Source organism: Salvelinus alpinus, chromosome 22 (genome assembly GCF_045679555.1).
Source record: "Salvelinus alpinus chromosome 22, SLU_Salpinus.1, whole genome shotgun sequence".
Lineage (NCBI taxonomy): Eukaryota > Metazoa > Chordata > Actinopteri > Salmoniformes > Salmonidae > Salvelinus > Salvelinus alpinus.
The window spans coordinates 15,471,864-15,499,634 of NC_092107.1; the positions used below are offsets into that span (position 1 = coordinate 15,471,864).

General features: G+C 42.3%; 2 protein-coding genes and 1 long non-coding RNA gene across 5 annotated transcripts; 2 read left to right on the forward strand and 1 right to left on the reverse strand.

The window, feature by feature from the left end:
• LOC139549112 (HHIP-like protein 1) lies at window positions 1-14,226 on the forward strand. Its single transcript, XM_071359246.1, has 9 exons — window positions 1-552; window positions 4,872-5,518; window positions 5,714-5,857; window positions 10,504-10,832; window positions 11,001-11,127; window positions 11,361-11,506; window positions 11,897-11,978; window positions 12,394-12,476; window positions 12,606-14,226. The coding sequence occupies exons 1-9, from the start codon at window positions 265-267 to the stop codon at window positions 13,676-13,678; spliced, it is 2,919 nt and encodes a 972-aa protein (XP_071215347.1). The 5' UTR covers window positions 1-264; the 3' UTR covers window positions 13,679-14,226.
• On the reverse strand, window positions 5,294-27,360 carry LOC139549114 (uncharacterized). Its single transcript, XR_011669829.1, has 4 exons — window positions 27,321-27,360; window positions 20,511-20,658; window positions 6,950-7,112; window positions 5,294-5,433 (listed from the first exon to the last, which is right to left on the reverse strand). It is a non-coding gene; the product is annotated as an uncharacterized lncRNA (long non-coding RNA).
• Window positions 16,392-27,073, forward strand: LOC139549113 (protein YIF1B-like). 3 transcript variants are annotated; one of them, XM_071359248.1, is made up of 8 exons: window positions 16,392-16,590; window positions 24,386-24,606; window positions 24,717-24,821; window positions 24,988-25,066; window positions 25,169-25,226; window positions 25,327-25,482; window positions 25,653-25,746; window positions 25,874-27,073. In XM_071359248.1, the coding sequence occupies exons 1-8, from the start codon at window positions 16,548-16,550 to the stop codon at window positions 26,027-26,029; spliced, it is 912 nt and encodes a 303-aa protein (XP_071215349.1). In that variant the 5' UTR covers window positions 16,392-16,547; the 3' UTR covers window positions 26,030-27,073. The 3 variants fall into 3 exon arrangements, with proteins under 3 accessions (XP_071215349.1, XP_071215348.1, XP_071215350.1); XM_071359247.1 differs by having other exon boundaries at window positions 16,429-16,620; XM_071359249.1 differs by having other exon boundaries at window positions 16,442-16,600.
• Window positions 27,361-27,771: the final 411 nt, after the last annotated feature.

Here is a 27,771-nt window from a genome sequence, read left to right on the forward strand (position 1 = left end):
AGGGATGGGAATAGGATCTGAGTTGGAGAGTGGAAGCAGCGTGGCTGGCCAGGGCGGACTGCTGAATGAAAGGGCCTGTTGCTCTCCACCACCGTTCGTTTTTTGTCCCACAAAAGAGCACATGTTCAGAGCAAACATAGGAAGGCTCTCCAACAGTCAAGCACCAGGGGGAAGGGACAGAATCACCAGTACACACAGACCTTTTGGAATTCTGCATCACTCCATTACTTAGCCCTACAGGTGGCAGGGGGAACTACCATTGCTATGAGCGGGGTAAGTGTAAAGGGAGTTGAGCTGTTGTCCCGGTGGCTGTTGGTCCTACTGGTCCTATTCGCACCCCGACATGGGAACACACACCCCCAGTGCTTGGATTACAAGCCCCCCTTCCAGCCACGGGAGCCTCTGGTCTTCTGTAAGGAGTATGCCAAGTTTGGTTGCTGTGACCTGGAGAAAGATGACAAGATCTCCCAGAACTTCTACAAGATCATGGACTACTTTGACTACTCGGGTTACGTGACCTGTGCGAAATACATACGCACCATCCTCTGTCAGGTAAATTGAAGTCTGTCAGTGGTCAGATGTTAGCTAATGACTCCTTATCTAAAACAGTCCACAAAATTGCAGGATATTTGTAGAATGGATTCTCCTCTTGCATGGTTTTAAAACCTTTTCACTTGTTATAAAATTCTAATTCATCACAGGACATAAAACAATGTATACAGATTAAGCTATCACATTTCATGAAACTATATTTCATTCAGATTTGTACACCCCTTCGCTACTGAAATGTACGTAGGCATCATGATAATGAAATGCCCCAGGCCTTTCCAAATGTGCACGCTGTAGATTGGAACAAATTATAGTTGGAGGTATTATGGAAGACCTTGACTTGACTGTTCGAGCATGAGAAACGACAGCACTGTTAACAATGGTGGATTTAGGGTCCTGAACCACAGTACCACAACATCACTACTGTAAACGGATGACTTGTTTCTCCTCTCCAATGATGAGAATCGCAGCCCATGTGAATGTGTCCTCAGCTTTGTTTGGTTTTGGATCCAGTGGAAGTCACAGGAGGTTGGTGGCACCTTAGTTGGGGAGGACGGGATCGTGGGAATGGTATCAAACACGTGGTTTCCATGGTTTCCATGTGTTTGATGCCATTCCATTTGCTCCGTTCCAGCCATTATTATGAGCCGGCCTCCCCTCAGCAGACTCCATTGGTGGAAGTGAGCTGTTGTGCTTGGCTCTCAGCTCTCCTATCAGCCATGCTGAGATACAGGCAGTGTGGTCAGTGGCTGGAGACCCAATGCCTACGGCCACTTAGCCAGGGTAAACTCTGCTCAATGATGCCCTTTGTCCGAACAGTTATCATAGATACAGGGGGCTGCTTGTGATCTGTCAAGCGGTCCACTGACCACCAGCGAAAGAAACATTGATTTCCTGTCTGGCCACTGAACAGGATATACAATATCATATTTTCACTGGAGGGAGGGAGGGCAGGAGGGAGATAGAGGTGAGGAGTTTAATCCAGATGAAGTAGTTGAAGGAACTATACCGTCTACTTGTGGTAGGATTAAGGCTGACTATTGGGATACAAAACAAGTAGTAACATTGACGTCAACCATTTAACTAAATACAGCCTATCCTATACCTCCTTCCCAACGTTGGAAGCTGAGAAGTCTCACATTTACAGTGATCGTGGCAACGTGGAACTCTGAAGGTTTGTCCGATACGATGTGGCACATGTGCACTCTGTCATTACCGCTCACCTCTTTTGGAAGGAGGTCCTTTTTAGAGTGTTCTTTGAGTGTATTTATGTTGTCTTTGGTGACTTGTGGAGGAAAGGAAACCAACACACACAGCTTTAACCCTACCAGCTCACCGTGCACTGTGTAGTCAACCTTCTTTACAATCGCAGTGTTTGTGGGTGTGCTAGTCTAGGGTTGTTTCCACGCTAAACTGTACAAATTCTAACGCCACATCTGGTTGCCATCTCTGTGAACAAAAGGCACGTGGATTTAAGTTTGACGAATTTCTGTTGTCAAAACTCCCTATCCCATCCAACGCCGGCCTAAATTACAGTATTCCCAAAGGATTTAAACAGAACGTTATAGTTGGCTAAGTGACTGCGTTATCAGGGCTGCCTACAGTAGAGGCCAGAGGAGTCAACACCCATTTGATAAAACGAGATGAAACAGGGCAAAGAACAATGACCAGGGTGCAGTTTTTCAAACGTTATCTATCTGGATTAGGATTACATGCATAGAAATAGAATGGCTAGAACTGTCAAATCATTGACTTGAATGTGGACTCCCGTTCTGCTCATTCTATTTTATATGCATAGAATTTTTTTATATGCATTTAACATTTTTGAAAAACTTGGCCCTGTTGATTTTGGGCTGAATTACACAATAAATTATATGGTCAAGGGTAGCGCTGGTATGTTAATTACAGAGAGTCATAGAAGGGTAATTGCCACCTAGAGATTTGTGTCTACAGTGCCTTGCAAAAGTATTCATCCCCGTTGGTGTTTTTCCTATTTTGTTGCATTACAACTTGTAATTTAAATAGATTTTTATTTAGATTTTATGTCATGGACATACACAATATAGTCCAAATTGGTGAAGTGAAATTTAAAAAATTACTTGTTTAAAAAAATCTAAATTTAATTAAACCAGAAAAGTGGTGGTGCATATGTATTCACCCTCTTGGCTATGAAGCCCCTAAATAAGACCTGGTGCAACCAATTACCTTCACAAGTCACATAATTAGTTAAATAAAGTGCACCTGTGTGCAATCTAAGTGTCACATGATCTGTCACATGATCTCAGTATATATACACCTGTTCTGAAAGGCCCCAGAGTCCGCAACACCAACAAGCAAGTGGCACCACCATGAAGTTCAAGGAGCTCGCCAAACAGGTCAGGGACAAAGTTGTGGAGAAGTACAGATGAGAGTTGGGTTATAAAAAAATATCTGAAGCTTTGAATATCCCACGGAGCACCATTAAATCCATTATTCAAAATTGGAAAGAATGCCCACCAAAACTTACAGACCAAGCAAGGAGGGCATTAATCAGAGGCAATAAAGCCCAGACCTCACTCCAATTGAGAATCTGTGGTATGACTTAAAGATTGCTGGAACCCATCCAACTTGAAGGAGTTGGAGCAGTTTTGCCTTGGAGAATGGGCAAAAATCCCAGTGGCTTGATGTGCCAAGCTTATAGAGACATGCCCCAAGACACTTGCAGCTGTAGTTGCTGCTAAAGGTGGCTCTACAAAGTATTGACTTTGGGAGGGTGAATAGTTATGCACGCTCAAGGTTTCTGTTCTTTTTGTTTGTTTCACAATAAAAAAATATTTTGCATCTTCAAAGTGGTAGGCATGTTGTGTAAATCAAATGATACAACCCCCCCCGCAAAAATCTATTTTAATTCCAGGTTGTAAGGCAACAAAATAGGAAAAATGCCAAGGGGGTGAATAAATTCGCAAGCCACTGTATGTTTGGCGTAGATCAATAGCATTTTAGATTCAGACTCAGAGATTCCCTTTTTCACCTTGGATTGAAACTTAACCAAATAAGCATGGCATGATATCAATCCTGCCCTGCTTAGCTTCACTGAACACTGGGCTCTTTTGATACACTTTCTCTGGATAGTTCCATTACATGTACAAAGGAAATGGGACTCAGCATGGCCGGATTTGTTTGTAAAGACTTGAAAGGGATGGCACCCTGCTGGACGATAGCTGGGAAACTATTTAAGATCTGCAGAAACAAATGAACCCCTCAACAAGAGCCAAATCTAGATATTTTAAGATCTAACAGAAATGATGTAAGTAAAAAATAAACATTTACCCCAAGGTGCTATGATGTGATGTGATATATCTTACATTTTGTATATAATCAAGGCATTTCATGCATGCTTTTATATTCTTTATAGTGGCTATATGCCCACATTTGTCAGCTCTTACCTACTAGTTTTTACTGTACCCCCAACTCAGGTACATAGTGTGGCTGTGCATAACACATACCACCTCCAGATTGCCCCCTTTTCGTTTACGTCACTGCCTGACAATCATGTGACTGCATAATCCACCTAACAATTTATGGTCAGCAACAGATTTTACCCCAGAGTTGGCCAGTGCTGTTGATGTTAAAAGCTTTGATGTTGAGTTTTTGAGCAGTGGTTTGATGGTACCTTTGAGAGAGCATATCCCAGATTTAAATATGAAGAAGTAAATAAATACTCAGCAGAACTCCAGAACACATTATGCCCACTTTGCCTTAGACTTGGAATCATATATATATATATATATATATATATATATATATATATATATATATATCATTAATCAGAGTCTTTGTAGCAGAACTCTCTTTTTCAGTACCAGTCGTTACAGTGGTTTATATGTTTTGCATAATTGTCCCAACGGTTTACCAGTGTACAAATGAGTGTAATTTTGTGTCTTTGACTTAACAAGGGATTGGACGTTCCAAGATGCATTTAAACAGGCCTTATTTATTTCTAGAATAGTTATTACTAGCTGATCTGGTTAGTACTGGGATGAGAAGAGGACATGCTGAATTACAAATGTTTTCAAGCTTAGAGAGAGTACATCATGAAAATAGCTGCACAGTATCACGAACAGACATGCCATAGTATTAACCTGTGGACTATACTTTTGAAGATTATATACGACATTACACAAATCAAGTGGCTATAGACTACAGCTTAAGTGGTAGCTCATTATGAAAGTTATCAGCCGATAAGGTAGGTCTACTGATCATGAAGTTTTGCTCATAAGCGTGTGTTGTCCGAGCCCCAATAGCTCTGCCACTTTTCAAACAAGGTTTCCTTATCCTTGCAGGAGTGCTCTCCCTACTCTGCCCACCTGTATGATGCTGAGGATGCCAACACGCCCATGAGGGAGCTGCCAGGCCTGTGCGGAGACTACTGCTCTGAGTTCTGGCACCAGTGCCGCTACACCATTAGCCTGCTCACCGACAACAACGCCACAGTGGGCATAGAGGACGACCGCAATAAGTTCTGTAACTTCCTGGAACTGAAAGACAGGGAGTACTGCTACCCCAATGTGCTCTCCGACGACAAGCTCAATGCCAACCTGGGAGATGTTCGGGCAGACCCCGAGGGCTGTCTGCAGCTGTGTCTGCAGGAGGTGGCCAACGGCCTGAGGAACCCGGTGGCCATGGTCCACGCCGACGACGGGACCCACCGCTTCTTTGTGGCCGAGCAGCTGGGCTACGTGTGGGCGTACCTGGCCAACGGCTCCCGTATTGACCGGCCCTTCCTCAACCTGACCAAGGCAGTGCTCACCTCGCCCTGGGCGGGGGATGAGAGAGGCTTCCTCTGCATGGCCCTCCACCCGCGCTTCACGGTGGTGCGGAAGGCCTATGTCTACTACTCTGTGTCTGTGAAGAAGGAGGAGAGGATCCGCATTAGTGAGTTTACACTGTCCGCTGATGATATGAACCAACTAGACCACTCCTCAGAGAGGTAAGACAAGTATCACCAAATGGCATGGACTGAATCAGAACCTGTGGTGTCATCGGCTCCATTCACATGAATGCATTTGACATTTTGAAACAAATCTGAACGAACCAGCAGATTTGAAATAGAGATCTGCAACTACACTCGTCCTATCAGATTTCTAATTTTGTGATGTTTAGTCATGAGTGGTTTTCTTTGTAGAACTATTTTGGAAGTGGTGGAACCTGCCTCGAACCACAACGGGGGCCAACTTCTCTTCGGGCATGATGGCTACCTCTATATCTTCATCGGCGATGGCGGAAGAGCAGGGGACCCCTTTGGAAAGTTTGGGAACTCCCAGAATAAGTGAGTCACTGTGATCTATATATTTCAAACACATTCAGGGGAAACAAATTAGGGGGTGACCTTTAGTAATTTAGTGTATTTCTAGCCTTCACCTCATGTTGATGTTTTTTGAAGGTCAGAATGATATGTTCGCTTCAGAGACATACATTTTTAAAGTGTTGACGATATAGTTATCATTCAACTAAGGACACCTAAACAGTAGTGTTGGAGTATTAGAGCTAGTGGTGGATGGAAACGCTTAATGTGATGTGCTGGCTCTTTAAAGTATACTTATTTACAGACAAGAAATTACAGGAAAAATAAGGGTTCTCCTGGCATGGGCAGGGGTTGGCAGTGCCCAGAATCTACAGAGTGTCACAGGGCCATTCAGAAATGACTCAAAGCCTCTATAGTTATAACACAATGGCAGAATTGTACACACAGTGATATTATGAAAAAAACATCACTGAGCTTTGGACAGTCTGTGTCTTAGAATGCATTTTTATTTTGAACCATGGGCAAGGACAGGGCATAACATTGCCAGTCAGGTTCTAAGTGAGTGCCACCCCCACAGCGTATTGGTCAGTGGCCAGTCTGGACCTGCAGTGCCAGGCCAAAAGTAATACTTATGGGGGATGTTGTCGGGCCTTTTCGTACCATGTGATAATCACTACAGTCTTGTGTAGTCGAGCTTCAAAAGGGACGTTTACCTCTCCTTTTAAAGACCTGAGTGGAGGTAAAATATCTGCTACTCTGTTCAGAATATTACGATGTAAATGTGGTGCAGAGGAGGCTGGTGGGAGGAGCTATAGGAGGACGGGCTCATTGTAATGGCTGGAATGGAATAAATGGAACAGTATCAAACAAATCACAAAAAAATATGGAAAATGCATGATTGATTCCAGCCATAACAATGAGCTCTTCCTCCTATCTTCAACAGCAGCAAGACGTACAGTAAGAGCAGGTGCTCTAAATCAAACCTTGTTATGCGTTATTCTCAGAAGAGGGTTATGTCTAGTTTATAGTTGGGTAGCTCTAGTGTATAGCAGAATTCATGCATGCGGAAATAGAGGGATCTTTACATCACAGCTTTACCCCGGGGGCGGTACTTACGGTAAAGGCATTCTATTGAGTTCCATTGGGTGGAAACATCCCTTTCAGTTCATCGCAGGAGAAGAAAGATGAGCAGAGGGTTTCTTGACAGCCAATGAATGGGAGGCCAGGGATATGAGGGTTGTGGAACCTGCCATGGCTAATATTTACACAAGACGCGACGCTGTGGGCCGAGAGAGAGAGAGAGAGAGAGAGAGAGAGAGAGAGAGAGAGAGAGAGAGAGAGAGAGAGAGAGAGAGAGAGAGAGAGAGAGAGAGAGAGAGAGAGAGAGAGAGAGAGAGAGAGAGAGAGAGAGAGAGAGAGAGAGAGAGAGAGAGAGAGAGAGAGAGAGAGAGAGAGAGAGAGAGAGAGAGAGAGAGAGAGAGAGAGAGAGAGAGAGAGAGAGAGAGAGAGAGAGAGAGAGAGAGAGAGAGAGAGAGAGAGAGAGAGAGAGAGAGATACAACACTGTATATATACATAATATGACATTTGTAATGTCTTTATTATTTTGGAACTTCTGTGAGTGTAATGTTTACTGTTCATTTATATTGTTTATTCCACTTTTGTATATTATGTACTTCACTTGCTTTGGCAATGTCAACATATGTTTCCCATGCCAGTAAAGCCCCTTGAATTGGAATTGAGAGAGAGAGAGAAATTCCACTATGTATTTATTTGGACAGTGAAGCTAAAAACGATTCATTTGGCTCTATACTCCAGAATTTTGGATTTGAGATTAAATGTTTTATATGAGGTGACAGTACAGAATGTCACCTTTTATTTGAGGGTATTTTCATACATATCTGTGTCATCGTTTAGAAATGCAAGCACTTTATGCACTTTATATATTTAGTCATATGTATTTGGATACATTCACTTATAGTGTATTAAATATAGTAAAAAGTTTAATATTAGGTCCCATTTTCCTAGCACACAATGACTACATCAAACTTGTCTACTCTACAAACTTCTTGGATGCATTTGCAGTTTGTTTTGGTTGTGTTTCAAGGATGTTGTGGTCAATAGAAATGAATGGTAAATAATACAAAAATAATTATTGTAAATAAGAATAGAATATGTTTCTGAACCCTTCTACATTCATGTGGATGTTACCATGATTACGGATAATCATGAATGAATTGTGAATAATGATGAGTGAGAAAGTCACGGAGGCATAAATATCATTCCCCAAAAAATGCTTTAGGGTCATGATCTTTGTGCATCTATAACGTACTCACTCATCATTAAACATAAATGTCTTTGATGACTGTTGTGATACACTAGCCTGGTCTCGTAGACTAGACGCAACATAGTAAACAGAAATCCGGGACACTCAAATTAGCATGATATGTTACGTTTCGCATGGTTACATAAGACAGATGGTTACTTAATGAAAGTATCGCAGTATGTATGATGCGAAAGTCTAGCAACCCAAAGGTTGTGAGTTTGAATCTCATCATGGACAACTTCAGCATTTTTGCTAATTAGCAACTTTTCAACTACTTACTACCTTTTCAGCTACTTTGCAACTACTTAGCATGTTAGCTAACCCTTTCCCTATCCCTAACCTTAACCCTTTTAGCTAACCCTTCCCCTAACACTAACCTTAACCCTTGTCCGTGATGAATTTGAATCTCATTCCGGATAACTTCAGCATTTTAGCGAATTAGCAACTTTTCAAATACTTACTACTTTTCTTTCTACTTTGCAACTACTTAGCATATTAGCTAACCCTTCCCCTAACCCTAACACTTTTAGCTAGCCTTAACCCTTTAACCTAACTCCTAAACTTAACCATAAACCCTAGCCTAGCTAATGTTAGCCAGCTAGCTAATGTTAGCCACCTAGCTAGAATTCATAATATATCATACATTTTGCAAATTCGTAACGTATTGTACATTTTGCAAATTCACAACATATAGTACGTTTTGCAAATTCGTAACATATAATGCAAATTGTAATTTGTAACATACCATACGAAATGAGTGATGAACAAATGAATACACCCCGTACGAAATGTAGCATACATTGCCTTGAAAAAGTATTCACCCCCCCCTTGGCATTTTTCCTATTTTGTTGCATTACAACCTGTAATTTAAATTGATTTTTATTTGGATTTCATGTAATGGACATACACAAAATAGTCCAAATTGGTGAAGTGAAATAAACAAATAAAAATCTACATTTTAAATGGAAAAGTGGTGCGTGCATATGTATTCACCCCCTTTACTATGAAGCCCATAAATAAGACCTGGTGCAACCAATTACCTTCATTATTCACATAAGTAGTTAAATAAAGTCCACCTGTGTGCAATCTAAGTGTCACATGATCTGTCACATGATCTCATTATGTATACACCTGTTCTGAAAGGCCCCAGAGTCTGCAACACCACTAAGAAAGGGGCACCACCAAGCGAGTGGCACCATGAAGACCAAGGAGCTCTCCAAACACATCAGGGACAAAGTTGTGGAGAAGTACAGATCAGGGTTGGCTTATAAAAAAATATTCTAAACTTTGAACATCCCACGGAGCACCATTAAATCCATTATTAAAAAATGGAAAGAATATGGCACCACAACAAACCTGCCAAGAGAAGGCCGCCCACCAAAACTCACGGACCAGGCAAGGAGGGCATTAATCAGAGAGGCAACAAAAAGACCAAGATAACCCTGAAGGAGCTGCAAAGCTCCACAGCGGAGATTGGAGTGTCTGTCCATAGGACCACTTTAAGCCGTACACTCCACAGAGCTGGGCTTTACGAAAGAGTGGCCATAAAAAAGCCATTGCTGAAAGAAAAAATAAGCAAACACGTTTGGTGTTCGCCAAAAGGCATGTGGGAGACTCCCCAAACACATGGAATAAGGTACTCTGGTTAGATGAGACTAAAATGTATATTTTTGGCCATCAAGGAAAATGCTATGTCTGGCGCAAACCCAACACCTCTCATCACCCCGAGAACACCATCCCCACAGTGAAGCATGGTGGTGGCAGCATCTTGCTGTGGGTATGTTTTTCATCGGTAGTACTGGGAAACTGGTCAGAATTGAAGGACTTATGGATTGCGCTAATTACAGGGAAATTCTTGAGGGAAACCTGTTTCAGTCTTCCAGAGATTTGAGACTGGGACGGAGGTTCATCTTCCAGCAGGACAATGACCCTAAGCATACTACTAAAGCAACACTCGAGTGGTTTGAGGGGAAACATTTAAATGTCTTGCAATGGCCTAGTCAAAGCTCAGACCTCAATCCAATTGAGAATCTGTGGTATGACTTAAAGATTGCTGTACACCAGCGGAATGTTGTCTAAATCAAATGATACAAACCCCCTCAAAAATATATTTAAATTCCAGGTTGTAAGGCAACAAAATAGGAAAAATGACAAGGGGGGTGAATACTTTCGCAAGCCACTGTATCATACTAGAGTGTCTCAGATTTACAAAATGGTCTGAGACAAGGTTGGATACACAATCACAAATGAAAAACAACGACAGAAGCACACACAACAATGACAGAAGCACACACTAAAACGCTCGTACATTTTCCTATGAATTAACTCCACCCCATGTGTGCGTAGGTCCACTCTGTTGGGCAAGGTGCTGCGTCTCGATGTGGACAACAACGATGACATGGACCCCTACAGTATCCCGTCGGACAATCCTTTCCTGGGGGAGAAGAGCTCGCTGCCTGAGATCTACGCCTACGGGGTGCGTAACATGTGGCGCTGCTCCATCGACCGGGGCGACCCCATCACCGGGCAGGGCCGTGGCCGACTGTTCTGCGGGGACGTGGGGCAGAACAAGTTTGAAGAGGTGGACCTCATCGTCAAGGGTGGCAACTACGGCTGGAGAGCCAAGGAGGGCTTCTCCTGCTATGACAACAGGCTGTGTCGCAACTCCTCTCTTGGTGAGTAGGCTACTCCTCCTACAGGCTTGGTAGAAGTGGCAGGCTGATCAATCAAGCATCAGTTCATTATAAGTTCAGATATTTATTAAAACCCTTAAGCGGCGTAAAAATCCTTGCAGCATGTTTCCAAAGCGAGATGTGTTGTTGTATTACCTTTTTTCTCCTCAGATGACATCCTGCCTATTTTCGCTTACCCCCACAAACTGGGGAAGTCGGTCACTGGAGGCTACATATACCGCGGCTGCCAGATGCCTAATCTCAACGGCCTCTACATATTCGGGGATTTTATGAGTGGGTGTGTGTTTATACAACATAACCTACATTTATCCAATGTTATACTGATTAATATGCTTAAAATGTTCCATAGATTGTCATGCCTCGAAAAGGAGTTGATAGACAAATGTTCTTAACATTGAAAGAACATTGCCAAATGTTTCAAATGCATTAAAACAATAGCATTACAATCGTTTTTTTGCCCTAAAACTCACTTGACACATGCACAATCTGAGTGACTCCTTGTCTACCTAGGCGGCTGATGTCACTGAAGGAGAACCAAAGCACTGGGAAGTGGGAGTACAAGGAGATGTGTATGGGAAAAGGCCAGACGTGCCGATTCCCCAAACTCATCAACAGCTATTACAAATACATAATATCCTTTGCTGAAGATGAGGCAGGTAACCTTGACAACTAGCTTTGCATGTTTTTGTGTCTCTCTGTGTTTTGTTCGTACTGATCCGTACATGAAAAGGCCATTAGAGGATGCATGCTGCTTGTGCTGTCACTCACCCAAGGCAACCATGAAAAATTGCTTCTCTGAGCTATTTCATGATGAGCTCTTCTGCTTTTGAACAGCAATAAAGAGTTCAAACCCAGTGGTGCATCACTTAGTGCATGCTCTTTAACTTCAGATAAGTTTCAAAAAGCAATCTTGTTCAGAATTCCTGACTTCAAAGCTAATTAGAGTGGGAAGGGGTTCAAAAGAAACGGTCTGTCTTCGTTTCACTTTGAAAGTGTTGCATATCTTTGTGCTGGGTCTTAGATACTTATTACCCTCTTGTTTCTAGGGGAGCTGTACTTCCTGGCAACGGGAGCTCCCAGTGCGTCTGCCAGAGCGGGGGTGATCTATAAGATAGTGGATCCATCCAGGTATTAAACTAGGGTCCCAATGTCCCAACAGCCTGGGGGCTCTGGGAATTCATCTCGAATTAATGGCAGATTCCCAAAACAGACATACCTTTGCCAGATATACTAATGTCTGTTGTCCATCCAATTATTGATGTGGTCTTCAATCCCCCTGTGTTTGTTTAGTACATCTCTTACTTTAACTGTGTAATCACAAATGTACTTGCTCTGTGTCACACTAAGGGAATATCTGCTAAATCCTTTACCCCGAAATGCAATTTACTGAATATAATGTGCTTATCTATGATAGAATTGTTTTTTCATGTGGTTATGATAACGTATGATTAAAATGACACAATACTGTATTAGTAGGAGATAGAGTTGTCATGAGCAGCATTGGAACAAATGGATTGTTTGATGGATTTCTCTCACCATCTAGGAGAGCACCTCCAGGCAAGTGCAGCTTCAAGCCCACTCTTGTCAAGATTAAGGGCAAGCTGATTCCCTTCCACCCGACGGAGGGTAAGTGACACCACAAACAAACACGCGTTGCTCTGTGTTTGCAGGCTATCATGAGTCATAGCGCAACACATCTCGGTCAGTTGGAGTGCTCTAAAGGGCTGTTTCTCTCGCTTGACTTCCTCTCTACAGAGTTTGTCATTGACAAGAAGCCGATGACCACTGCTGTGCCCACTACTACGGCTAGAACAACAGCTACCACCACGCTCCGTACTCCTCCGACCACCATGCGCTCTACGACGACGAGACCTACCTACAGACCGCCAACTGCAACCCTGAAGGCTACCGCTAAACTTGCAACGACGCGGGCTACAGTGAAACCTTCAACGATGAGGGCTACTATTAAACCTCTTACGACGCGGGCTACTGTTAAACCTGCAGCAACACCTTCCAACCCCACCTCAATGCAGCAGAGGCCTACTGGTACTGCTACACCTGCCCTGACCACCTCATGGAGGCAGGTGATGACGGCCAGGCCAGGTCATGCCACCACTCTTTCCCGGCAGAGAACGTCGTTGTCCTACACCAGGCCCACTGTTACCCCGAAGCCCCGACCACTGTTGACAACTGGAGCCAGAAAGCCCTCTCCACCAACAGCACGACCCTTGACCCTACCACAACCGCACGACACGGTCAGACCCCCACCACTAGGGGTTACGACCAACCGGCCCCAGACCACACCAAGGCCCATGTACTGGACAGCTGGAACAAAGCCCACCACCCAGAGGCCTAACTTCACCCTCTCAAAGGCCCAGGACAAGCTCCTGAAAGGCCAGAGTGACAAGATAGACCGTTCCACAAGGAACCAGGTCAACAAGAAGGAACGGGGCTCCAAACCTGGGAAGCAGCGGCGCCGGAAGCACCGGGCTGGGTCCGTGAGGCTGATCAGTGCAGAGCAGCTATCGGACCGTGGGCGGGTGGAGATTTACATACGAGGGGAGTGGGGTACAGTGTGTGATGACTTGTTTAGTAGTAAAGCGGCTACGGTGGTGTGCCAGCAACTAGGATTCCCTGTAGCCCTGGATGTGGCTAAACGGGCGGAGTTGGGGGGTGGCAGTGGCAGTATCCTGCTAGATGATGTGGAGTGTGAAGGCACAGAGAGGACGTTACTGGACTGCAAACGGGCAAAGGTGGGCAAGCACAACTGTGCACACGATGAGGATGTGGGGGTGGTGTGTGGCTACCACCACGACGAGGATAAATAATGAGCCAAAAGACATCTGACTGGGGGATCATTGCTACTCTCCTGTGCATGAACAGAATCTTCCTCTATGTACTGTACTTCCACTGTGGTCAGACACATCTCACCCTCTACTCCCCCACACATACTCACATACACTGCGAATTCAAGATGATTAACAGCAATTGTTGATTGTAGACTAGACTTTCTGATACTTTACTTCAGAGGCAGAATCCCTTTCCTTCCCTTGCCTCCCTTCCAGAAAAAAGTGTATCACTTTACAATACTGCCCTCTGCTGAAAGAAATGGCATATGTTTTGTTGATAATTTTTTTTTTTTTTACATTGTATGAATTGATAATCACATCTATATATATAATTAAATGTTTTCTTTTTCATAAAAAAAATTCTACATGTGAAGAAGTGATGTCAAAATAATAATAATAATAATGATAATGAAAAGGAAGATGCTGGACATTGTGTGCTTTTATTATTGTAAAATTTGACGGATTATATACAGTATGTAAACTGTTTTTAAGGCCATTGAGACGAATAAACTGAGATTTCAATTTAATTCTTGCTCCTCATTTCTACTCAAGCAAGCATACTGCGTCACCCATTGACAACCAGATAAAACAAAACTGTTATTCAGAGGACTAATGCTGCGTTCACATGCTAGTCGGAACTAGGAAACTCAGAAATGTCCGACTTGCTAACAGGTTGTAGTTATACATGTTCCGACTAGCACTTGAACGCGGCATAATGCTGGACGATAAGGGAGAAGGGTGACATAATTTACAAATGAAGCATTTGTGTTTAGTGAGTCTGCAAGATCAGAAGCAGTAGGGATGACCATGGATGTTCTCTTGATAAGTGCTTGAATTTGACAATTGTTCTGTCCTGCTAAGCATTCAAAATGTAAAGAGTACTTTTGGGTGTCAGGAAAAATGTATGGAGTAAAACGTACAGTATTTTCTTTAGGAATGTAGTTAAGTAAAAGTTTACATAATGGTCCCTGGAGGAAAATGGGGGTGAGTCATGCTTTCTCAACTTCAGTCAACGGGAGGGTTTAGGATTTCATTTTTTTCCTAGTCCAGGGGAGGGTCATGTAATTTGTAATTGATTACTTTTTCTATTTCTCTGTGTTTTAGAATTAGTTGCTTATTAGGCTATATATCGATGTGTGCCCAATGCCGCCCCTCATCTCTGATTCTCTGCTGGGTGGGAAATATCAAGTGCGCTTATAGGCTAGTGTGGTCTCAACCAAATTATCCATAGCCTATAAAGTATAGGCTACGAAATGCATGCCTGGAGAAGCACAGAGGAAAGTTATATTTCTAAGATAGCCCCTGGGATTGTATAAATAAAACTAGGCTGCATTACACACTGCAATGGATATTCCAACACTGAGCCCAATGTCTGCTCTGCTCTTGCTGATCAAAAAGTTGTTGTGTTTTGCCTAACCAATGGCTGTCCTGTGTATGCATATAGTGGCAGTTCAGGAGACTCAAAGGCTTTAAAAAAAATTAGGCCTAGTCCATCTTGCGCATGGACTATCCTATAGCCTATGTTCTGTTCAGTTTGAGAAAGAGAGCAGGAAGATGAGAAGGACCTGAGGTCAACTTTGATAGCTTGCTACTACTATAATTGATTTCATTAAAAGCAATATGTTTCTTGCCCATGTCAGCCTATTTATCAGAGTTATTGACCTCACAATAAGCCATATTTGAGTAATTGACATTGTGGTGCTGAAACTCGAAGCAGAAGCCGCGGCACAATCAGTCGGAAATGGACAGCTCATGGTGCTGAAAGTAGGCAACAGAGTGGCCATAATTAATTTAATCCGTCTTCATTTTAATTAGATTTTACGAACAACATTTTACTATTTTAAGATTTCGAAGAAAATAAAACGGATGAGATTAAATAAAGTGATATTTAACATCGCTTTGGTCCGCGATGCTTTATATATAGGAACAAGCTGTAAAATACCCATGAAAGACATGAATCCGATGCATATCGGGATATCATTGTTTTGTTTCTTGGATATTCAGAGGCTGAGCTATAACCTTCCATAGCCGAGGAGACAATACATTTACTTTGCTTGGGAAATAATCAAATTCTGTCACTATCAATTGAGTAAACTGTTTAAACCAAGACAACTGGGTTTACTTGTGACCTCTCATTGGGTTAAGCCATGGAAGAAGAGTAGCCCGCAATTAAAGCTTATATTTGTTCTGAGTTGGTTTGCCTACTCTGTCTGGGGTGGAAAGGTAGGCCTAACTTTTGAAAGTACAGCACCATGCTCAGATTTTATTATTTGCAAACAGGGACAGTTTCGTTGCGAACAAGACACACTGATTTGGAGTTGGAGAAATATGATCAAATTAACAGATGCCTAACCTCTCTGTCCATTCTTATCTTGTAATTTCGCTAACGTGTGGTATTTAAAAAAAAATCCGCTATTATATAACATAAAGTAGAATTGCATGAAATGTTTATAAAGGGCTATTTTTCATTTTACTATATAGGAGATCTTTCCTCCCCGACTCTTGTCCATGGTAGTCTGCAAACCCACAACCGTTTGGCCCGCAGCCCTGGGCGCTATCAAAATGGCCATGTAATGTTTACAGGACAAATAAGTTTGTAAAACGGCATATCTAAGACTCTAGTCTGTCCAAGAAGTGATGGTAAATGGTAGACGTAGAAATAAATTAATTATAGTGGATTATTTCGATTGGTCCACATTTTTCCTAGAACTTCGTCTTTTCTTTTACGATTCTATCATTGGCCAGTTGACACATGGGTGTGGCTGTGTACAAATTTTGTAGGAAGCGTATTGAATGGTTTCATATCAGCGTTTTTATAGACGATATCCGAAACTACCTGTAATAATTGATGGACATGGATTACACAGCAACCCAAAGTGTGTTCAGACAGCGTAAGTTAACGTACGTTGGTCAAACTATTGGTAAGATGTCTTAACTTTTTGGCCTAGAAATGTAGCTAACCGGCATGCTAATACTATTAGTAATAGCTAGCTAACAAGCTAACCCACTCGATGGCTGCTCTTCAAGCCAAAGCTATACTAACTACCTGGCAAATGTAGCTAGCTAACTTGCTTGTTTTGTGTCATATGCGGTTTGTTATCAATCATGACAGCTAATTTCTTACTAATATGGCTAGCTAACGCATGTTGCACAAGACTGAGTTAGCTAGCTCGCTAGCTGGCTGTTAGCCACGTCATTAGATAAGCTATCTGGTGACGTTGTCATATTCCATGTCGACATTGAATCTGAAACATGTCTGATCAGTTTCGGGCTACATTATTCAGGTGTAGGTTAGAAGGTCGCGCTATTCGCTCTCAAGAGTTACGATTTCAAGCCTTCACGTAGTTCCTGTATTCCATTGCTTCAAAATTTGGACATGGGACTGTGCCTCTTGTTTTGTTAGCTAACGTTAGCTTCTTGTTGGTCTCCGCCCAGTGTCCAATCAGAACTTGTTCCCAATACAGAGTAGTATTCATACATTACATTAACGTAATTTAGCACCCCTTGCTTGTTCCATATTTTGTTGTGTTACATCCTGAATTCAAAATGGATTCTATTTTTTTTTCACCCATCTACACACAATACCCCATAATGACAAAATGAATAAATGTTTCAAAGAAGCACCTTTGGCGGTGATTACAGCTGTGAGTCTTTTGGGGTAAGTCTCTAAGAGCTTTGCACACCTGGATTGTACAATATTTGCCCATTATTATTTGTTATATTCTTCAAGCTCTGTCAAGTTGATTGTTGCTAGACAGACATTTTCAAGTCTTGCCAAAACTGTAACTAGGCCACTCGAGGACATTCAAGTAAAATGTTATTAGTCACGTGCACCAAATACAACCGGTGTAGACCGTCCTTACAGTAAAATGCTTACTTACGAGCCCCTAACCAACAATGCAGTTAAAAAGAAATAAAAGTAAAAAGTAATTAGAGCAGCAGTAAAATAACAATAGCGAGACTATATACAGGGTGGTACCGGTACAGAGTCAATGTGCAGGGGTACCGGTTAGTTAAGGTAATATGCACATGTAGGTAGAGTTATTAAAGTGACTGCATAGGTAATAATAGAGAGTAGCAGCAGTGTTCTAGAGGGGGAGAGGGGGGGGGGGGGCTTCCTTTTAGGGCCTTCCTCTGACACCGCCTGGTATAGAGGTCCTGGATGGCAGGGAGCTTGGCCCCAGTGATGTACTGGGATGTACTCGGAGGCTGAGCAGTTGCCATACCAGGCAGTGATGCAACCAGTCAGGATGCTCTTGATGGTGCAGCTGTAGAACCTTTTGAGGATCTGAGGACCCATGCCAAATCTTTTCAGTCTCTTTAGGGGGAATAGATTTTGTTGTGCTCTCTTCATGATTTTCTTGGCTACAGACGTGAATGCTATGGGTCGGTAGTCATTTAGGCAGGTTACCTTAGTGTTCTTGGGCACAGGGACTATGGTGGTCTGCTTAACATGTTGGTATTACAGACTCGGAGAGGTTGAAAATGTGAGTGAAGACACTTGCCAGTTGGTCAGCACATGCTCGCGGTACACGTCCTGGTAATCCGTCTGGCCCTACTGCCTTGTGAATGTTGACCTGTTTAAAAGTCTTACTCACATTGGCTGCGGAGACCGTGATCACATAGTCTTCCGGAACAGCTGGTGCTCTCATGCATGTTTCAGTGTTATTTGCCTTGAAGCGAGCATATAAGTAGTTTAGCTCGTCTGGTAGGCTCGTGTCACTGGGCAGCTCTCGGCTGTGCTTCCCTTTGTAGTCTGTAATGGTTTGCAAGCCCTGCCACATCCGATGAGCGTCAGAGCCGGTGTAGTACGATTCGATCTTAGTCCTGTATTGAAGCTTTGCCTGTTTGATGGTTAGTCGGAGGGCATAGCGGGATTTCTTATAAGCTTCTGGGTTAGAGTACCGCTCCCTGAAAGCGGCAGCTCTAGCCTGTAGATCAGTGCGGATGTTGCCTGTAATCCATGGCTTCTGGTTGGGGTATGTACGTATTAGAGGTCAACCGATTATGATTTTTCAACGCCTATACCGATACCGATTATTGGAGGACCAAAAACCGCCGATACCGAATAATCGGCCGATAATTTTTTTATATATATTTTTTATTTGTAATAATGACAATTACAACAATACTGAATGAACACTTATTTTAACTTAATATAATACATCAATAAAATCAATTTAGCCTCACATAAATAATGAAACATGTTCAATTTGGTTTAAATAATGCAAAAACAAAGTGTTGGAGAAGAAAGTAAAAGTGCAATATGTGCCATGTAAGAAAGCTAACGTTTAAGTTCCTTGCTCAGAACATGAGAACATATGAAAGCTGGTGGTTCCTTTTAACATGAGTCTTCAATATTCCCAGGTAGGAAGTTTTAGGTTGTAGTTATTATAGGAATTATAGGACTATTTCTCTCTATACGATTTGTATTTCATATACCTTTGACTATTGGATGTTCTTATAGGCACTTTAGTATTGCCAGTGTAACAGTATAGCTTCCATCCCTCTCCTCGCTCCTACCTGGGCTCGAACCAGGAACACATCGACAACAGCCACCCTCGAAGCAGCGTTACCCATCGCTCCACAAAAGCTGTGGCCCTTGCAGAGCAAGGGGAACAACTACTCCACGTCTCAGAGCGAGTGACGTTTGAAATGCTATTAGCGCGCACCCCGCTAACTAGCTAGCCATTTCACATCGGTTACACCAGCCTAATCTCGGGAGTTGATAGGCTTGAAGTCATAAACAGCTCAATGCTTGAAGCATTGCGAAGAGCAGCTGGCAAAACGCACTAAAGTGCTGTTTGAATGAATGCGTACGAGCCTGCTGCTGCCTACCATCGCTCAGTCAGACTGCTCTATCAAATCATTGACTTAATTATAACATAATAACACACAGAAGTACGAGCTTTAGGTCATTAATATGGTCGAATCTGGAAACTATCATCTCGAAAACAAGACGTTTATTCTTTCAGTGAAATATGGATTCCGTATTTTATTCCGTATTTTATCTAACGGGTGGCATCCATAAGTCTAAATATTCCTGTTACATTGCACAACCTTCAATGTTATGTCATAATTACGTAAAATTCTGGCAAATTAGTTCGCAATGAGCCAGGCGGCCCAAACTGTTGCATATACCCTGAATCTGTTGCAAGAGAAGTGACACAATTTCCATAGTTAAAATAATTCATGTTAGCAGGCAATATTAACTAAATATGCAGGTTTAAAAATATATACTTGTGTATTGATTTTAAGAAAGGCATTGATGTTTATGGTTAGGTACACGTTGGAGCAACGACAGTCCTTTTTCGCGAATGCGCACCGCATCGATTATATGCAACGCAGAACACGCTAGATAAACTAGTAATATCATCAACCATGTGTAGTTAACTAGTGATTATGATTGATTGATTGATTGTTTTTTATAAGATAAGTTTAATGCTAGCTAGCAACTTACCTTGGCTTCTTACTGCATTCGCGTAACAGGCAGGCTCCTCGTGGAGTCCAATGAGGCAGGTGGTTAGAGCGTTGGACTAGTTAACTGTAAGGTTGCAAGATTGAATCCCCGAGCTGACAAGGTAAAAATCTGTCGTTCTGCCCCTGAACAAGCCAGTTAACCCACCATTCCTAGGCCATCATTGAAAATAAGAATGTGTTCTTAACTGACTTGCCTAGTTAAAGAAAAATGTAAAAAATCGGCCAAATCGGTGTCCAAAAATACAGTTTTCCGATTGTTATGAAAAATTAGGGCCGATTTCAAGTTATCGGCCTTTCCGATTAATCGGTCGACCTCTAGTACGTACGGTACCTGTGGGGATGACATCATCGATGCACTTATTGAAGAAGCCAATGACTGATGTGGTGTACTCCTCAATGCCATCGGAGGAATCCCGGGAACATACAGTGCCTTGCAAAAGTATTCATCCCCCTTGGTGTTTTTCCTTTTGCAGTACAACCTGTAATTTAAAATGTATTTTTATTTGGATTTCAAGTAATGGACATACACACTGCACTCATTTGAGATCATTTCCATACTGCCATGATATGGGCAAAAATACTAGGTCAATGTTGCCATTGTGATTTAGATCAAAACATTTGGGTGAACTTTTGGAATCATGGAAATAGAATGTTTCTTATAATTCTATAGTTAGAATTTAAATAATAGTGGGTACTTTGAATACAGTGTTTGACATAACAACGAATGAAAATGCCATGGATGAGTTATTGTGACAGGGTAGGAACCAAAGTTATGTTCAGTGTTTTCTAGGGGACCCTATAATCTTTGGCTACATTAAATCTTTATTCATGCTTCGCCTATTCCTCTTTGCTTTAGAAGATACTGTTGCACAAACAAAATGCCGATTTTAGCCTCCACCAGTACTGGTATCAGGCTATATTAGCTAGCCACATTTGCTCTGACTCAGTGCTTTTATTAGCTAGTTAGCTAGCAATTAGCAATAGTGGCTAACACAATTTAGCTTAACTTGCTAAGAAAATACAAACTAGCTGTTTGCAGATTTAAGAAACACAAACTAATGTTGTAATTATAGAACGCTTGTGGATTTCTATTAAGATCAAAGTGGAAACAACATCGTTGTCATCAACATTGTTGCATGTGCTGCATTGACCATGCAGACTGAATGAAAGTGACTCGTGGTCAAGCAAGAACAAATGCGCTCCTTGAGTGACGGGGTGGGACTAGGTCTGTGTGGAAAGCGGCATGGAGAGGGATGACTCAAGTAGCGGAGTAAACTATAAAAAATGGACGTTACTCACAGCGTATCACATTTAACAAACAAATCAAATACTGTTATAGAAGGTAAAGTAAAAACGCAAACTGGTCCATGCATAAATACCGGTATATAGCACAGCCCTACTAGCAGGGCCGCCTCTGGGTGAGCGTTTTCCTGTTTGCTTATGACGGAATACAGCTCATTCAGTGCGGTCTTAATGCCAGTCTCAGTCTGTGGTGGTATGTAGGCAGCTACGAGAAATACAGATGAAAACTCTCATGGTAGATAGTGTGGTGTACAGCGTATCATGAGATACTCTACCTCAGGCAGGCAAAACCTTCAGACTTCCTTAGATATCGTGCACCAGCTGTTATTTACAAAAATACATAGTCCGCCGCCCCTTGTCTTACCAGACGCCGCTGTTCTATCCTGCCGCTACAGCATATAACCAGCCAGCTGTATGTTAATAATGTCGTCGTTCAGCCACGACTCCGTGAAGCATAAGATATTACAGTTTTGAATGTCCTGTTGGTAGTTTAATCTTCCACGTAGGTCATCAATTTTGTTTTCCAAAGATTCCATGTTTGCTAGCAGAATGGAAGGAAGTGGGGGTTTATTCCGATTATTCCGATGGTAAAAGACCAAGTCCACATTATGGCAAGAACAGCTCAATTAAGTTACTTTAAGACATGAAGGTCAGTCAATACGGAAAATTTCAAGAACTTTGTGCAGTCGCAAAAACAATCGAGTGCTATGATGAAACTGGCTCTCATGTGGACCTCCACAGGAAATTAAGACCCAGAGTTACCTCTGCTGCAGAGGATAAGTTCATTAGAGTTAACTGCACCTCCAGAAATTGCAGCCCAAATAAATGCTTCAGGGTTCAAGTAACAGACACATCTCAACATCAACTGTTCAGAGGAGACTGTGTGAATCAGGCCTTCATGGTCGAATTGCTACATAGAAACCACTACTAAAGGACACCAATAATGAGAAGAGACTTGCTTGGGCCAAGAAACACAAACAATGGGCATTAGACCAGTGGAAATCTGTCCTTCGGTCTGAGTTCAAATTTGAGATTTTTGGTTCCAACCGCCGTGTCTTTGTGCATGTGTGGTTCCCACCGTGACGCATGGAGGTGCTTTGCTGGTGACACTGTCTGTGATTTATTTAGAATTCAAGGCACAGTTAACCAGCATGGCTACCACAGCATTCTGCAGCGACACGCCATCTCAGCTGGTTTGCGCTTAGAGAGACTATCATTGGTTTTTCAACAGGACAATGACCCAACACACCTCCAGGCCCTGTAAGGGCTATTTGACCAAGAAGGAGAGTGATGGAGTGCAGCATCAGATAACCTGGCCTCCACAATCACCCGACCTCAACCCAATTGAGATGGTTTGGGATGAGTTGGACCACAGAGTGAAGGAAAAGCAGCCAACAAGTGTTCAACGTATGTGGGAACTCCTTCAAGACTGTTGGAAAAGCATTCCTCATGAAGCTGGTCGAGGGAATGCCAAGAGTGTGCAAAGCTGTCATTAATGCAAAGGTTGGCTTCTTTGAAGAATCAAAAATGTAAAATATATTTGAACACTTTTGGTTACTACATGATTCCATATGTTATTCCATAGTTTCCAGCTGGATCGCATATTTCTCAAAATACAACCAGGTGCAACTTTTCTAAACTGTGTACAGTAAGTGTATCTTTTGTATTAGAAAAGTGATTTCTCGCATATATGAAAGTTCAGTTCCAAATGTTTCTAAAACCGTAACGGAAGTGAGTCGTATTTGCAATTCGACAGAGCATTTAGGAAGCGTCAGAGCTACGGGCCATTTCACTCACAAGGCGAAACGGGACATGGATTGGCTCCACTGTAATGGAATGGAATTGTAGTCATGAGAACGGCTAAGAGTACCATGGTAAACTTACTGATTTGGTAAAGAATATGGAACATTAGGCTTACCCATTTTAAATAGGTCAGAAATAGAGATTCAGAGATGTGCTTCTAATGAATAACAAACATTGTATTTCATTATTTAGGCCTATAGGCTTTTTTGAGACAGACTAGAGCTGGACGATATGGACAAACATCTATATCGTGGTAAATTGGCACGATAATGAGAAATTGAATAACTTTAAAACAGTGTGCACCAGTTACTTTTGTTATATGACGCTTAACAACTACTACTACTACTTGTAATATTGTACCATTTGTCCAGTTAGCAATAGCCCATATTAGCAGACTTATTTCATTTCAAACTTCACATTCCTCTACTTAAAGTTATTGATATCTGTAAAATCCTTGGTTTGCTTGGTATCGATCATTTTTGGTTTATCGTCCCAGCTCTACAGTAGACCACAAGTGGAGATCTATAAGAGTGTCTGTTTGAAGTTTCATTGTTTCATTTTGAACTAGAGCCTACTTGTCCTGGCTGACTTCTAGCCAGATCTCTCTCACTCTTTGAGAAAGAGGTTCCTAATCTCAGTTGATCTCGTTAAGTATTAATAATAAGATTAGTCTACAGTGCAGGCCAATGGATGTCTGTGAAACGACAAAGCATAATTTGATAGGAAGCGGCTGGGGTGACATAAGGGTGTCCATCTGCTTAGTGTGTGATGTGACCATTCTGCACTCGGGATAAAACACACCCAGAATTGATGACTGAGAATAGGGTTTATCTTACACATGGAGTGAAGAGACCCCGTTATAGGCACTGTCTGTTTAGGCTAGGCTATTTGTTGAATTGTGTCAATGTGCACTGCATGGCTCCTCCTTTTGCAGCTACATTTTGGTTGTCCTTCAAATGCATTGTAAGTTTGCAGTTCGTCACCTTCCAGCTTCACATATCACAGGTATTAACAATGCATGCTTGTGTTGCACAGTACTTGCAGTCTGTATTCCCCACTCCACTGACCAGAATGTGCTTTCATCTGCCTCTTGCGTGACAGATCCCGAAATGAGGAACACGTCAATGGATGGGACAGACCCCAGCCAGCTGTTTGATGACACCAGTGCAGCGTCGGGGGTGCAGCCCACTGGGTTCCAGGGCCAGGGTGTTGGGACGATGGGTCACCCCGGCCGGACCCTCCTCTCAGACCCCATGTCCAACTTGGCCATGGCTTACGGGAGCAGCCTGGCCAGCCAGGGCAAGGACTTGGTGGACAAAAATGTAAGACTCATGGTAGTGATGGTACATAGTTGTGGTACCAGTTAGTAAGTAGCAACATGAGTGTCATTGTGGGCCCAAATTGTCTTGATTTTGCTCCATTTAATCTACAGCTGGATCGTTTCCTCCCCATCTCTAAGCTGAAATATTACTTTGCTGTGGACACAGTTTATGTGGGCAAGAAACTCGGCCTGCTAGTCTTCCCCTACATGCACCAGGTACTGATGCCATGTCACCCTGTGTTACTATGGTCACCATCTGTTGGTATTGCTTGTGTCCATGTCCAGACTCAGAGCTACCAAGCTGATACTGAACTTATGCCCTAGGATGACTCTTGATTGGGTGACTAAAGAAGTTGTATGTTTTTGTTTTGTTTTTGATTAGAACTGGGAAGTGAGCTACCAACAGGACACCCCAGTGGCTCCACGCTTTGATATCAACGCTCCTGACTTGTACATTCCAGGTAAAGGAGATTTGGTCAGGTCTACCACCCTGACTGAACCAAACAAATAAAACCTACAACTAGCCTATTATTGTTTTAACATTGTTTTATATTATTTTGCAGCAATGGGTTTTATCACATACATCCTGGTGGCTGGGTTAGCGCTCGGAACACAGAACAGGTAAACTGGTCCACTTTGCACCTTTCTTCCCAGTTTTCTGTATAAAGAGTATCCTGAAACTTGTATCTCTAATCTCTAAACTCTCATCTCCCCTCTCTAGGTTTACCCCTGAGATCCTAGGCATGCAGGCCAGCTCAGCCCTGGTGTGGCTCATCATGGAGGTGCTGGTTGTCCTCCTCAGTCTCTACCTGGTCACAGTCAACACAGACCTCACCACCATCGATCTTGTGGCCTTCTCTGGATACAAATATGTGGGGTACGGCTGGTCTCTCGCTCTCTCTGACATGATTAGTATGACATTGCAGTTTGTGGTTCTGGATTTCCCTGTCTTTCAACATGGAAGTTGTCTTCATTTTTTTATTTGTAAAGACATGATGACACATCAACTACTCTGATTAATTGTGAAAGATTCCCTTGTGTGTGCAGGATGATTGTAGGGGTCGTGGCAGGGTTACTATTTGGTCGAACGGGATATTACCTAACGTTGCTGTGGTGCTGTATATCCATCTTCGTCTTCATGGTGAGTAGCAGGAAGAGCGGACTAGAATCGGATTTACTCCACCCGATGTCCCCTGCTAGCACCTTGACTACTGTACGTAGGTTCACAAGCTTGATTTTGTCTCCCTCTGTCTTGGTCCTCTCTTCAGATCCGCACATTGAGACTAAAGCTCCTGTCTGAGGCAGCAGCCCAAGGCGTGTTGGTTCACGGGGCCAGGAACCAGCTGAGGATGTACCTGACCATGTCCATCGCAGCCGCCCAGCCCATATTCATGTACTGGTTGACCTATCACCTGGTCAGGTAAGACCACGAGCTGACCAGGAGTGTTTCATCTGACAAGACACTACCTCTCTATGGAAAGATAAGACTGTTCACTGACCATCATCTCTCCCCACCATTCGCTGCAGAGGTGCGGGACACATGCACGGATAAATAAAACCACACACAAATGGCATTGTAGAATTAGCATTGCCAAGTCTCACAGTACAAGTGTGACAGTAGTGTTGACCTGTCTTTTGTATTGTTTTTTTATGTAATTGTGTAAGAAGGATGATTGACTGGCTTGCCATGTTTTGTATACTGTAATTAGTTAGTTATGTTTTCTAAGTATTTGTGAACATATGGTTGTATATTAGCAATCTAGCTGGGTCCTCAATCGCAAAAGCTTTGACTGAGCCAAGGATGGAAGCACAGTTAAGGCAAAATCATAGCCTACGTAAGTAGGCAACGCAAGAACGATATTAGCTACGTAAAATGGCTGTCCTGCAGAATTGCATTGCAGAATTTACAGCCCAAAATGTGTAATGTGTCACAACTACGCAGGGAAGCCATTTCATGTGGCTAATTTGTGTTCTTGCATCACATACTTACGTTGACTAAAAGGCTTTAACATAATTTGCCTGCGCCGTCCAGTGAGCACAAAAAAAGCGCTCTTAATGTCCTTAATCATAGGACGATGTATGTAAACAGATTTGTGGATGTGTGTTTGTAAATACAAAAAATGCTTTTTGTACATGTCTGGTGTATTGATGCCACGAACTGAAGCCCAATCAAAGGCTTTCTATCATGTAACAAAGTCATTAAGTGATCTTAAATTACAGCTGATGCTTTTTTTAAACAAGCTTGACAAAAATACATGAGCATATGACACTGTAATTGATTTTCAGGTTTCAAACTGGAAAAATATTTAATGGTTTAGATGTTCAATTACTAGAAATATCACGCTAAAATGGTGTTGCTTTGCCATGCCTCAGTTGCTTTTATGAATATTTGATATACAGAGTCGGAATAACATGGATCCTCTTATGCTCTCTACAACTTGATAAATAAACTGAAACTGGAGTACAAATTTGCTATGGCTTTTTAAAAATGTAACTGTTATGAAGCTGAATATTTCTCATCCAGTATCACTAACATACACTCAAACTTTGTTTTCTATTGATACAATTTTTTTCCAACATGAAATAAGCTTTAATGGACTAAGGCTACGTTGTATCTTTAAGATTAACACCTTAGCCCTTTTCCCTCTCTGCCCCAAGTTAGGATGATATGATAATCAATAAGGAAAGCCAGTGTGTATGATAAAGCCTGCTTACCTTGACATTCGCAGATGTATTTGTCAGATATTCCTGTCAATCTTGATCCAACACTGCTGCTCTGTCCCCACTGTCACATGGCACAATCAGATAACAGAAGTTGTGGTTTACACCTTGGATTAACATGTGGTTGTCATCAGATCTTGATCGGATCGGGATTTGTTGCGTTACACATGGTAATAAAATGTGTCTTATCTGCCGCTGAGTCCACATTGTGCCCAGATGCCATGGTCCCTCCCTGTATACAAATTAATTCAACCTGTCTTGGACCTCCCGTTATGAAACAAGCTGTATAAATTGAAAGGAAACGTCACGTTTTGTTTTATACTCATCATTACAGCCTACTTTTTTATCCAATGATTTAAGACTGGCCATAATAGCCTACTGTCCCGATTAACCTTGACCTGTCCACGGCCGTACAAATAAATATTGAGAATCTCTCCCATCCCTA